Consider the following 13,903-nt stretch of genomic DNA (forward strand, 5'->3'; position numbering starts at 1 on the left):
CAGGGGCAGCGCGCGGGTCTCCGTGCCGCCTGACAGCCGACCCAGCAGCGGTCCCGCGGGCGACCTATCCAACCCGCCCCATTCAGACGCCCCCACGCGGCGCACCGAGGCTCGCTGGCCCGCTGATGGGCCCCGCCACTACGTCCGCCGCCAGGAGACAGGCGCGGCTCCTAGGGTCGCTCTGGCCCGACAGGAGACAGGCGCGGATTCCCGGGTGGATTCGGCCCAGTCAGCTGGCGCGCAATCCGGTGTGGCTCCACCTGGGTCCGCCTCATCATTGCGCCCTGATAGGCCTGCGCCGGACGTGTCCCGCGGCCCAGGATCTTCTGCGCCTGACCCAGCTGCCTCTCCAACACCTCCACCCCGTGCCGGCGCAGACGATCCATCCGGTCTGGCTGGCAGCGACGCGGGGGATGCTACGGGATCAGCCTCGGGATCTGCAAGTCCTGTCGCTACAGCAGCAGGATCTTCTGCACCAACTTCTGTGTCTGCTGCTCCGCGAACACGTCTTCAAAAAGGGGTAATCAAACCAGTAAATTACAAACAATTAACAAAGTTTAGTCTCGTTTGCTCTATAGAAGAACCTAGTACTCTTGGAGAGGCGCTCGGTGACAAGAATTGGAGGACAGCCATGGAAGAAGAACACATGGCGCTCCTGCAAAATAAAACATGGCATCTGGTTCCTCCACGGCATGGTAAAAATTTAATTGATTGCAAGTGGGTTTTTAGAGTCAAAAAGAAGGCTGATGGAACCATTGATCGTTGCAAAGCCAGACTTGTTGCAAAAGACTTTAAACAACGATACGACATTGACTATGAGGACACCTTTAGTCCAGTTGTTAAAGCTGCAACCATTCGTCTTGTGCTCTCTATTGTTGTTTCCAGGGGATGGAGCCTTCGACAGCTAGATGTCAATAATGCGTTTCTGCATGGCGTTCTGGAAGAGGAAGTATATATGAAACAACCTGCTGGTTTTGAGAATAAGAACAAACCCTTTTCATGTGTGCAAACTTGATAAAGCATTATATGGACTCAAACAAGCCCCTAGGGCGTGGTACTCCAGACTAAGTCACAAATTGCAAACTCTTTGCTTTGTTCCTTCTAAGTCTGACACATCCTTATTTATTTACAACAAGATGAACCATATTCGTTCTTATATATGTTGATGATATTATTGTCACAAGCTCATCTAATGAGGCTATATCAGGACCGTTGAAGGATTTAAATGCTGAGTTTGCTCTCAAGGATCTGGGTGACTTGCACTTCTTCCTAGGGATTGAAGTCAAGAAACAAGGCAATAGTCTTCATTTCTCTCAGGAAAAGTATGCTACTGATATGGTGAGAAGAGTTGGGTTACAAGGATGTAAATCTTCTCCAACTCCACTGTCCAGCATAGAAAAGTTGTCACTTACAGAAGGAAAGCCCTTGGATCAAGATGACAGTACCAGGTACAGGAGCTTGGTAGGTGCACTTCAGTATCTAACTTTGACAAGACCTGATTTTTCATTTGCAGTAAACAAGGTTTGTCAGTTTCTTCATGCACCTACTACAACTCATTGGACAACTGCTAAACGTATAGTGAGATATGTAAAAGATACAGTTAATCTTGGTCTCACTTTCAACAAGTCTTCATCTACACTTGTCAGTGCATTCTCTGATTCTGACTGGGTAGGTTGTTTAGATGATAGACAATCTACTGGTGGTTTTGCAGTGTTTTTTGGTCCAAACTTAATATCATGGTGTGCAAAGAAACAAGCCACTGTATCAAGATCCAGTACTGAAGCTGAGTATAAGGCCTTGGCAAATGCCACAGCTGAAATTATTTGGGTCCAGTCCATGCTGCGAGAGCTTGGTGTAAAGACTACCCAAGCTCCATGTTTATGGTGTGATAATCTTGGTGCTACTTATCAGTCTGCTAACCCTGTCTTTCATGCAAGGACAAAACATATTGAGATTGATTTCCACTTTGTTAGAGAACGAGTTGCAAACAAGCAGTTGGAAATTCGCTTCATGCACTCGCGTGATCAGGTTGCAGATGGATTCACCAAAGCTTTGCCTACACAAAATTTTGAAGAGTTCAAGCGTAATCTCAACTTGACCAAGTTGTGATTAAGGGAGGGTGTTGAACGAAATATTGGTCACGCCAAGTGTCGTACGTGACAGGTTCAGATAACCATCGCCAGGAGGTTTCCAACCGAAGATAGACTAGGATCTAGCTCATATGCATTTATCTTTGTAACCTCCTTTATCCCTTCTTCTCCAAGTTGTAATCTGAACCAACTTTGTACGCTATACCAGGAGGTCGCGACCTGACTATATAAACACGCAACCGTCGCCCAGGATGGGTACGACGTTCCTCCACACCTTGTACATGCTATTAATGTGGGTGATCATCTTGGTGTTGGCCGTGTACTTTTTGAAACTGACAGCCTCACTCTCCAAAATGCTATATCCTCAAGCTCGCACGATTACACACCGGTGGGTCATCTGTTTCGTGATATCACGTAGTATAAGCTTAATACCCAATTCATTCAGGCTGAAGTAGTCCATGTTGCACGTAGCTGTAATAAGCCAGCACATGTGTTGGCCGCCATGGGTGCAGGATTAGCTACTGGTGAAGCGTCTTTGTGGCTTGACAGCCTCCCTGCCAATGTAACCTGTGTCATAACCGGCAGTTCTGCCGTGATCTAGATTACAAGTGTTCCATTTCAAAAAAGTAGATTTACGTCCTTTTTATATTTCTAGGGGAAATGTTGAGCCCTTAATTAGTAAGAGTAGGCTTCTACAATAAAATTTGGGCCGCAATATCCGACGAATGTTCGCTGTACAGTATGATTCGATAGTTTCTTCGTAAACGCAGGGCAATTTCTTTAAAGAAGAAAAAAAAATTGCGGCAAAAAAAGGCAGGATTTGCCGTCTTCTATGGGGTAAAGTTGAAAAAAAAAGCATTCCCTTGCCATCCATCCCCTTTCAGCTGACGTTCGTCACTTATCATTGTGATAAGAAATCTGGATTGGTATGTCAAATCAAGGTGGCTTTGGCAGCCATCGATAAGCTCCAGAGAACCGGCCCTAACTGACCGGGGCAGATCCAGTAGCCGTTCTTCTTCCTTGTCCGTCCACGTTTTCTGGGACGCCTTTTCGTCATCTTTCCTTGCACTTGCACCCAATACAGAGCAGACAGACAGTGGGCTTCTCTCCCCTACAGAAATGGACCAGTCCCGTCCATCCGCATCCGCTCGCTAGCACCAATAAACAAAGGTTAGTTCTTGCTCAGTACTACTATCACCATCTCAAATCTCGGCTTGTCCCCCTCGCTCCCCAGTATTGACTGCTGGCAGGCTCATCCCTCTTCCCACTCTCAGCGCGCCCAGCCTCGGATCCAGGAGCCAGCCGCCCGCAATGGCGTCCCTCCTGGAGATCTTCCTGGGATCCTGTTCCTCCTCGGCGCCGCCGGTGGACTGGGAGGCGGAGGCCTACCCGGAGTACGCCGACTACGCCGTCCTCCCCCTGCTCCTCGCCTTCTTCCCCGCCCTGCGCCTCCTCCTCAACCAGTTCCTCTTCGAGGTAAATTCATTGCCTGTCTGTGTCTGGCTGTTTCCCTCTTCTTCAGTTAGGATGCGTTTGGTGCGTGGGCAGTGAGTCCACTTGGCCTGGGATATCTCTCTTGTTTTCCCATCCAAGAGTTGGATGAGCCAGTTCTGGGCACGCTCAAGGCGTCCACAGGTCTCAACGTTGACCCGGAAAAGCTTCCTGCAAGATTTTCAAACCGTGTTGATATCGATCGGTTCATGGTAATTAGTCAAATGATCTTGATCGTTGGTACTCTTCGTTTCAGACGCTTGGTAGGTGAGTTGCCTGTAATTAACTGAACTCCTCCCAATGGGCTTGGTCAGCTCAATTACTAGATGGTTGCCTTAATAATCAAAGGTTAGTAGATTGGATCAATGCTTAAATTTCATGGCTTCCCGTGCTCATCATGTTGTCGTCGTCCCTCATTGGTACAAATACTTGTCATGTGGAGATCGCAGATTCGCTAAACAACATGTGCTTACCCCACCCAAGTAGGTCTTTACATCATGTTATCTGAACCCTTAAATTTGACAACATACATAGGGTACAATTTGGATAATCCATCGTGTAACAATAAATCAAAGCATTCACACATATATCAAATGAGCATTAGTAAGGACATGGAAGTTTATGAATTGCCTCTCTCCTTCAGTGATGATGTTGGGATTGAACTAGTGATTGCGGTCCCGAATGGTACAAAGACTGGTATGATCTATGGCCCTTCCTTGTACCGGTGTTGGTCTTCGAAATTTCTAATCTAACATCATTGCAGCCGTAGGTACCGACTTACCGCGTACTTGTCTTGTTACATAAGTCACCGGGAGTACTATACTTAATGATTTCATATTACTACTATACACTGTGAGCAAAATTGTTTCAAGAATGGTGCAAATCAGAACTACATGCACATGTTATAGTTCTTAAATCTCACTTTCTTCGCAGGTGTTAGCAAGACGACTTATATTTGGAAAGGGGTATGACAAGCTTGCTGAAACAGATGAAAGGAGAAAGAAAATCAATAAATTTAAGGAATCGGCATGGAAATTTGTTTATTATCTTTCTGCAGAACTCTTTTCACTATCTGTAACATACAATGAATCGTGGTTTACAAATACAAGATACTTTTGGGTAGGGCCTGGCGAGCAGCTGTGGCCTGACCAAAAGATGAAGTAAGAGAGAGAAACAATCTCTTTTGTTCCTTATTATTGCAACTTCCAAGGGCTTCAACATTGTTTGTTTTTCTCTCCAGGCTGAAGCTTAAGGCTGTATACATGTATGCTGCTGGATTTTACGTATATTCTATCTTTGATCTTCTGTTGTGGGAAACAAGACGCAAGGACTTCGGAGTCATGATGTCTCACCATGTGGCAACTATTGTTCTGATTGTTGTGTCCTATATTTGCAGGTATGCAGATGAGTGTAATTGCCCTTATATACCATAACAATACACAGCATAGTCAAACTTGAAGTTGTTGCTACTTCCAAACAGATTATCTCGTCCTGGCTCGGTCATTTTACCCCTCCATGATGCAAGTGATATATTCCTAGAGATCGGAAAGATGGCCAAGTACAGTAGCTGTGAGTGGCTAGCTGTTGTAGCATTTCTACTTTTTGTGGCTTCGTGGATCCTTCTTCGGCTAATAGTTTTTCCTTTCTGGATCCTAAGAAGCACAAGGTAAACATTCTTGGTTGTTCTGGCATGTGGTGCTACTTTACCTGATTAGAAAGCAGCATTACTCTACTAAGTTTTGTAGTGCATTTTGTTGATCAATTCAATGGTCTTGCGTCTTTTTCAGTTATGAAATAGCTATGATCGTGGACAACGAGAACAGAAAAATCTACAGAACCTCGTACTATTATCTTTTCAACACTCTCTTGTTTTCACTTCTGGTCTTTCACATATATTGGTGGGTACTGATTTACCGGATGCTCGTCAAACAAATTCAATCCAGAGGTCATGTTGGTGAGGATGTTCGATCCGGTCAGTGATTCTTTTCTTGCTCATTTCCTTGGTGTTAGATTTTTTTTCTTTCTCAGCAGCATACTCTTATGGATTTATTATAAGCTACCCCTGCTATTAAACAGATTCTGAAGGCGAAAACAACCATGAAGATTAAGCTGAAGGTTGTTGGATGCTTAACTGAAGAACTGTATAGTTCGCAGTTGGGAATGAGAATGGTGCAAGCGGGTTGTATAAAGAATGAGAATGTCAAGGAGGAGCTAGTTAGCATATCCATTAGGAGGAAATTCAGGCACAAAACGAAAACTGAAAGGGCTCGAATCTCGGTGCCACTGGAACAAGCCTCCTTGATGTATCTTTTTTGTAGATTGAATGTATGAGGTGATGCTATCATTCAGGGTCTTGAGGCATCAATCTTACATCGTGATATTAATCTCCATATGTATGTGAAGATGTCTTTTGAGAAATACTGAGCCTCCAAGTTATAAAAACTCTCTTTTATATATGTGGCTTGATTGTAATTTAGTGGTCATATTCTCAAATATAAAAATAACATTTAGTGGTCCTTATATGTCATTATTATATATGCTTGCAGTTCATGTTAAATATTCAGTATGATCGATATTGGAAATGGACATCTCTGTTAAACATGTATACAGAGAAGATATCACTAATTTAGCTGATACTCAGTGTAATCAATCATGTATTTTCATATATTTAATCATGTTCAGCACACATACAATTTACAGAAGAGATCGAGCTACAAGTTTTCTGTGAGGCATCAAGCCATGAGCAGTTACATCACTTGTTATAGCACCTTGCTAGCAACGACGATCACGACCGAATCTCGCCTTCCTCTAGGTCTTCTTCGAAGCTTTGACGATGATGATAATGCTGCTGCTGCTTCCAGTCGTCGTTGTCAAGCTTGCGGAAGAGTCCAATCTGCCGCAACAAGTTGTAGTTGTTGGGCCTCGCCGTGTTGTACTCATCAATGCCGAGCCTCTTCAGATCCTCTGGGTGTAGGGTATCGTCGGGCATTGCCGTCCTCTCCGTCTCCAGCAGCTCCTGACGGGCCTTCTCCCTCGCCCGGGACGTGGCCTCCTTTCGCTGCCTTTCCAGAGCACGGGCGAGCTGCTCGCATGTTGGAGGAGCTGGGCTGTCGACGATCTCGTCTGAATCAGAATCTGAGTCACTGCCGCCGGAGTCGCTGCTGCCGGATTCAGTATCTGAATCGCTGTCGCTGGAATCAGTATCCGAACTGCTGCTGCTGGAGCTTGGGATGCCGCTGGCTGTTTCATCTTCGACGAGCAGCAGAGGTGCCGGCACGATCGGTAACGGGGAGACGCCGCCGCAGATGTCAACTTCTTCGTCCTCCTCTTGGGCCATCACCTCAGGGCCGTCTTGGTGCCGTTCTTGCAGCAGAGGTTGCGGCACGATCGCTAAGGGGGAGACGCCGCCACAGATGTCAACTTCTTCGTCCTCCTCCTCCTCTTCGGCCATCGCCTTAGGGCCTTCTTGGTGCCGTTCTTGCGTCGACGGATTGGCCGCCTTCTTCTCTCGAGCGAACTTGTCAACCTGCTCCTGTAACTCGACGACGGCGGCGTCGTCCATTGCGTGGAGGTCGATCTCGATTTCGCCGGGGCGGGTGGCGCAGCTGTGCTTCTTCAAGAGCTCGCCGAGGTGATCGGGGATTTCCGCAACGAACAGCTCCAGGTCTTCCGCGAGCATCTCCCTCTGAGAGGTCGTCATCTTCTTCTTCGTTGGCGCCTTCTTGCGATTGATCACAGGAACGGGAGGAGACGCCTTCCTCTTCTTGGCTGGCGGCTCCTCGGCCAAGAACCCTTGAGGACTCTCCTTGACGCGGGGAGCCGACGGGGACGAGGCGGGAACTAGCACGGAGACCGCCTTGTGGAGGATGCCACGGACGGCGACGAGCTCTGATTGGAACCGCTGCCGAAGGATCTCCATCTCCCTCGCGCGCTTCTGGCCGGACATGATGCCGATCTTGGCGTCAAACGGCTGGCCTGTCACGAAGCCGTGCTTCCTGATGAGCTCCCCGCCGTAGGGGTAGGCAACCTCCATGGGAAGGGAACAGGGGACGCCGGTCGCTGGGTGATTGGTGAAGGAGACGATGGGGAAGATTGGAGAAGGCAGAGGCAAGGCTAGGTCAGGGCGAGGTCGGGGCAAAGGCAGAAGGTTGGCTGCCATTTATTGATCAGCTGAGGTGATGATGCCGATACGTGATGGGATTCAAAACCGTGGATGTGGATGCGTATGTGATGTGAAGTCGGATTTGCTTGCGTGCATTTCAAGCTTGGTGCCAAGTCGGATTTGCTTGAGTTCATGACACTGTCATGTGTTTCGTCTCGGGCTGTCAGTCAGCTCCACCCATAGAAAAAGAAACAAAGTTGAGTTCAGTCTTCAGTCTTGCCTCGTAACATGCACACATCTTTTGCTGCAAGACAAGATCAGGCACCAGAAAAGCGCAATCTGCAGACCGACACCAAGTTGAACAGGTGCCGGATCTGCACACTACACACTCTAAGAAATCGACATGAGCCCTTGAGATTTGAAAATCGTACTTGTAATATATGCTATCACCAGCAGGCAAAATCAAGATTCTGAACCTGCGATGTGGCGCTAGTCCGTGCTATAGGAGAAGAAACACAAGTGCTAAAGTGAAGAGGAAAGTTGGCAATGTCCTCCAAAGACCAAAGTCATATGTGATCGGCTACTTCTGCCTTATGCGTCTCTCCGTTGAGAAAACTGCACGATCAAAACTGAAACTTAAGCAATTTTCACGCGCGCATGGTCAGCTGCTCTCTGCTTTCTCTTAGATTTAGTCGGCCTCGCGGTGGGCCGCCGGCCCATGTAAGCTTCCATGTGCTTGTGACGAACAACTGTTGCCTCGGCTCGCGTCAATACAATGCGTATGAAAATATTAAAAAATGTTGAATATGTATAAAAATATTCCTGATGTATAAAACAAATGTACAATGTGTATGAAAGAAAGTAGGCATTTAAAACATATATTGAAAAACATGTAATCATGTATTAAAAAAATGTTAACCATGTTACTGATCTATACAAAAATCTAAGGCATACATGAAAAGAATAGACTTCAAAATAATATTAATTATGTACTTGAAAAAAGTTAAACAAAAAATGTTCCTGATGTATACAAAAATGTACAATGTGTATGTAAAAAGTAGTCATTAAAAAAATATATATACATTGGTTCATGCAAAAAAATATTGGGAAAAAGTGTTAACCATTTATTAAAAGTCCCTAACTTATAAAAATGTATATTGTGTGTGGGAAAAGTAAACATGTGTCGTAAAAAAGGAAAAAAAACCATTGAAAACCGGAAAGAGAAAACGAAAACTGGCAAAGGAACAAAGAAAACTAAATAGAAAAGAAAAAAGAAAATAATAGAAGACTGGAAAACAAAACAAAATAAAAGGAAAAAGAAAAAAATAAACGCACTGAAACCCGCTCCAAGAAACCCCTATTTGGCCGGTCCATCTCCCGCTTGCCTACTGCAAGAGGGAGTTGCGTTATGTCTCGCAGTAGGCGTGCATAGCTCTTACTGGCTAGCAGACCTAGAACCCAACATTTGCCTTGGATTTGGCCTCTGTCTACTACATGTCCAATATACTTTTCTCAAAAAAGTTTTTAACCAAGCTCACGGATATTATTAGAAACCTTTGGTGGACAGGTGTTCAAGATGACCAAACAATAAGAAGCCTTTGTCTAAGGGCATGGACGAATATTTGCATGGACAAGAAACTTGGTGGCCTAGGCATCAGGAATTTGCAGGCGATCAATCAAGGTCTCATTCGCTTGGCCGCATGAAGACTTGCAAAGGAACCAGAAAGCCAGTTGGACCAAATACTCAAGGCTAAGTACCATCATGACACAACTATTTGGAGGGCAAAGCCTAACACACCAAAGTATACTTTCTGGTCCGCAATTTTGAAGGTAAGACCTCTTCTGATTTTAGCATCCATCTATCAGATTGTAGATGGAAATAGTTCATTGTGGAGCACACCTTGGTTTGAAGGATGGGAAAATATTTATGATAACCTCATCATCCAACCCCGCTCTTTTAATTACCCAGCTCAAATTAAGGACTTGTGGATTCCTGGGCAAAAAGTTTGGAATGTTAACTTAATTAATATGTTATTTTCTCCTCCTATAGTTCATTCAATAATTCACACCCTGATTATCTATACTACCAGTCAAGACATTCTTGTATGGAAGCTAACTCCTACAGGTATGTTCTCTTCCAAAAGTGTATACAAACATAGCTTTGCCAATCTTCAGCTTCCTTCAAGACAAAGGCCAAAAATTGTACCACCGCAGATTATAGCATTGCTAAACTAGGTATGGAAAGAGAAGCATATGGCTCCAAGAGTCCAAACATTCGCTTGGAGACTTCTTAGGAAAGCACTTGCTACAGGTAAAAGGGCAGGTACTTATTCTAAGTTTATTAGTGAAAAACTATATAACTTGTGGAAATATTGAAGATGAGATGCATCTTTTTTTCTTATGCCCTTTTGCAAAAGCAGCTTGGTATAGTTTTCCATGGTTTACTAAAACAGATTTCATTGCCCCACATAATAGTTCAGTCTCACAAATGATCCAAGCCCTCCTCACTTCCAATCATCCATAAATAAATGTTGTCTCACTCTATACCTTCTTGTGGTGTCTTTGGAAATCTCAAAACGACAATCGCTTTTGCAGAACTACTAGGTCTCCTTCACAAGTATTTTCATCAGTAATGGCGGTCATGCAAGGAATTAATATGGAGGTAGGAGCTCGGTCTCTAGACTAAAAAGTAGTTGATAACCCACAAGTATAGGAGATCGCAACAGTTTTCGAGGGTAGAGTATTCAACCCAAATTTATTGATTCGACACAAGGGGAGCCAAAGAATATTCTCAAGTATTAACAGTTGAGTTGTCAATTCAATCGCACCTAGAAGACTTAATATCTGCAGCAAAGTATTTAGTAGCAAAGTAATATGGAAGTAACGGTAGCAGTGGCAAACGTAATAGTATTGGTTTTGTAATGATTGTAATAGTAGCAACGAAAAAGTAAATAAGCAAAGATCAATATGTGAAAAGCTCGTAGGCATTGGATCAGTGATGGATAATTATGTCGGATGTGATTCCTCATGTAACAGTTATAACATAGGGTGACACAGAACTAGCTCTAGTTCATCAATGTAATGTTGGCATGTATTCCGAATATAGTCATACGTGCTTATGGAAAAGAATTTGCATGACATCTTTTGTCCTACCCTCCCGTGGCAGCGGGGTCCTATTGGAAACTAAGGGGCCTCCTTTTAATAGAGTACCAGAAATAGTCATCACCGGTAATTGTCCCAATTATTGTCACTTCGGGGTTAATGGATCATAACACATAGTAGGTGACTATTGACTTGCAAAATAGGATCAAGAACTCACATATATTCATGGAAACATAATAGGTTCAAATCTGAAATCATGGCACTAGGGCCCTAGTGACAAGCATTAAGCATAGCAAAGTCATAGCAACATCAATCTCAGAACATAATTGATACTAGGGATCAAACCCTAACAAAACTAACTCGATTACATGATAAATCTCATCCAACCCATCACCGTCCAGCAAGCCTACGATGGAATTACTCACACACGGCGGTGAGCATCATGAAATTGGTGATGGAGGAAGGTTGATGATGATGATGGCGACGGATTCCCCTCTCCGGAGCCCCGAACGACTCCAGATCAGCCCTCCCGAGAGAGATTAGGGCTTGGCGGCGGCTCCATATCGTAAAACGTGATGAATCCTTCTCTCTGATTTTTTCTCCCCGAACGTAAATATATAGAGTCGGAGTTGAGGTCGGTGGAGCATCAAGGGGCCCATAAGACAGGGGGCGCGCCCCAGGGGGCGCCCCCACCCTCGTGGACAGGGTGTGGGCCCTCTGACGTTGATTCTTTCACCAGTATTTTTTATATATTCCAAAAATATTCTCCGTGAAGTTTCAGGTCATTCTGAGAACTTTTATTTCTGCACAAAAATAACACCATGGCAATTCTGCTAAAAACAGCGTCAGTCCGGGTTAGTTCCATTCAAATCATGCAAGTTAGAGTCCAAAACAAGGTCAAAAGTGTTTGGAAAAGTAGATACGTTGGAGATGTATCAACTCCCCCAAGCTTAAACCTTTGCTTGTCCTCAAGCAATTCAGTTGACAAACTGAAAGTGATAAAGAAAAACTTTTACAAACTCTGTTTGATCTTGTTGTTGTAAATATGTAAAGCCAGCATTCAAGTTTTCAGCAAAGATTATGAACTAACCATATTCACAATAACATTTAGGTCTCATGTTTACTCATATCAATGGCATAATCAACTAGCGAGCAATATTAGTAAACCTCGGATGACAACACTTTCTCAAAATAATCATAATATGATATAATAAGATGGTATCTCGCCAGCCCTTTCTGAGACCGCAAAACATAAATACAGAGCACCTCTAAAGTTCAAGGACCGACTAAACATTGTAATTCATGGTAAAAGAGATCTAGTCACGGTCATACTCAATGTAAACTAATAGTAATACATGCAAATGACAGCTGTGCTCTCCAACTGATGCTTTTTAATAAGAGGATGATGACTCAACATAAAAATAAATAGATGGGCCCTTCTCAAAGGGAAGCAGGGATTTGTAGAGGTGCTAGAGCTCGATTTTTAAATAGAGATAAATAATATTTTGAGTGGCATACTTTCGTTGTCAACATAACAACCAAGAGATCTCGATATCTTCCATGCTACACACATTATAGGCGGTTCCCAAACAGAATGGTCAAGTTTATACCCCCTACCACCAACAAACATCAATCCATGGCTTGTCCGAAACAACGGGTCCCTCCAAATAACAACAATCCTGGGGGAGTTTTGTTTGCAATTATTTTAATTTAAGCATGGGACTAGGCATCCCGGTTACCAGCCATTTTCTCGTGAATGAGGAGCGGAGTCCACTCCTCTTGAGAACAACCCACCTAGCGTGGAAGATATAGACAACCCTAGTTGATACATGAGCTATTCAAGCATACAAAATAGAATTTCATTTGAAGGTTTAGAGTTTGGCACATACAAATTTACTTGAAATGGCAGGTAGATACCGCATAAAGGAAGGTATGGTGGACTCATATGGAATAACTTTGGGGGTTTATGGAAGTGGATGCACAAGCAGTATTCCCGCTTAGTACAAGTGAAGTCTAGAAAGAGACTGGGAAGAGATTAGCTAGAGACCGACAACAGTCATGAACATGCATTAAAATTAATCAACACTGAGTGCAAGCATGAGTAGGATATAATTCACCATGAACATAAATATTTGTGGAGGCTATGTTGATTTTGTTTCAACTACATGTGTGAACATGTGCCAAGTCAAGCCACTCGAATTGTTCAAAGGAGGATACCACCCTATCATACCACATCAAAACCATTTTAATAGCATGTTGGCATGCAAGGAAAACCATTATAAACTCCTAGCTGATTAAGCATGTCATGAGCAACTATAATCTCTAATTGTCATTGCAAACATGTTTCATTCATAATAGGCTAAATCAGGAATGATGAACTAATCATATTTACGAAAACAAGATAGGTCGAGTTCATACCAGCTTTTCTCATCTCAATCAGTTCATCATATATCGTCATTATTGCCTTTCACTTGCATGACCGAACGGTGTGGAAAATAATAATAGTGCATGTGCATTGGACTAAGCTGGAATCTGCAAGCATTCGATACACAGGAGAAGACAAGGTAATATGGGCTCTTTGTTAGATCAACAATAATGCATATGAGAGCCACTCAACATTTTCATCACGGTCTTCTCCTCTCGACCCCCAAATAAAAGAAAAGAAACAAAACTATTTACACGGGAAAGCTCCCAACAAGCAAAAGAAGAACGAGAAATCTTTTTGGGTTTTCTTTTTAATTATTACTACTACAGGCATGGAAAGTAAACTACCTAAAAGCTACAACTATTTTTTTTGGTTTTTTCTTAAGGTTTTTCAAACACACAAGAAGAATGCTGGAAAGGAAAATAAACTAGCATGGATATTACAATGAAAAAGTATGAGCACCGACAACTGGCATGAGAGTGTGAACATGAATGTAATGTCGGTTACGTACTCCCCCAAGCTTAGGCTTTTGGCCTAAGTTGGTCTATGGCCATGGCTGAAAGCTGCCCTCTCCGGTGTACGGAGGAGTGTCCTATGGGTGACACTGGTTGGCGATCTCCTCCGGATCCCACTGATAAACAGACTGTCGATAAGGATCAAGGGTGGCTCCGGCTCAGGTTCTGGAGCCGGTGT

At 43.8% G+C, this 13,903-nt stretch overlaps 2 protein-coding genes across 4 annotated transcripts; one reads left to right on the forward strand and one right to left on the reverse strand.

The window, feature by feature from the left end:
• Nucleotides 1–3,060: 3,060 nt before the first annotated feature.
• Nucleotides 3,061–6,037, forward strand: LOC125509134 (ASC1-like protein 1). 3 transcript variants are annotated; one of them, XM_048674024.2, is made up of 7 exons: nt 3,061–3,260; nt 3,365–3,566; nt 4,515–4,741; nt 4,822–4,977; nt 5,062–5,247; nt 5,369–5,553; nt 5,658–6,037. In XM_048674024.2, exons 2-7 carry the CDS (start codon nt 3,402–3,404, stop codon nt 5,687–5,689), a joined length of 951 nt encoding a protein of 316 aa, XP_048529981.1. In that variant the 5' UTR covers nt 3,061–3,260; nt 3,365–3,401; the 3' UTR covers nt 5,690–6,037. The 3 variants fall into 3 exon arrangements, with proteins under 3 accessions (XP_048529981.1, XP_048529982.1, XP_087382287.1); XM_048674025.2 differs by having other exon boundaries at nt 3,069–3,260; nt 3,341–3,566; XM_087526161.1 differs by lacking the exon at nt 3,061–3,260 and having other exon boundaries at nt 3,272–3,566.
• A 187-nt stretch (nt 6,038–6,224) lies between these two features.
• LOC147971528 (uncharacterized) lies at nt 6,225–8,081 on the reverse strand. The gene has a single exon (XM_087526160.1). It carries the CDS (start codon nt 7,738–7,740, stop codon nt 6,367–6,369), a length of 1,374 nt encoding a protein of 457 aa, XP_087382286.1. The 5' UTR covers nt 7,741–8,081; the 3' UTR covers nt 6,225–6,366.
• Nucleotides 8,082–13,903: the final 5,822 nt, after the last annotated feature.

This window comes from Triticum urartu, chromosome 5A, assembly GCF_056163025.1.
Source record: "Triticum urartu cultivar PI428250 chromosome 5A, HENAU_Tu73, whole genome shotgun sequence".
Lineage (NCBI taxonomy): Eukaryota > Viridiplantae > Streptophyta > Magnoliopsida > Poales > Poaceae > Triticum > Triticum urartu.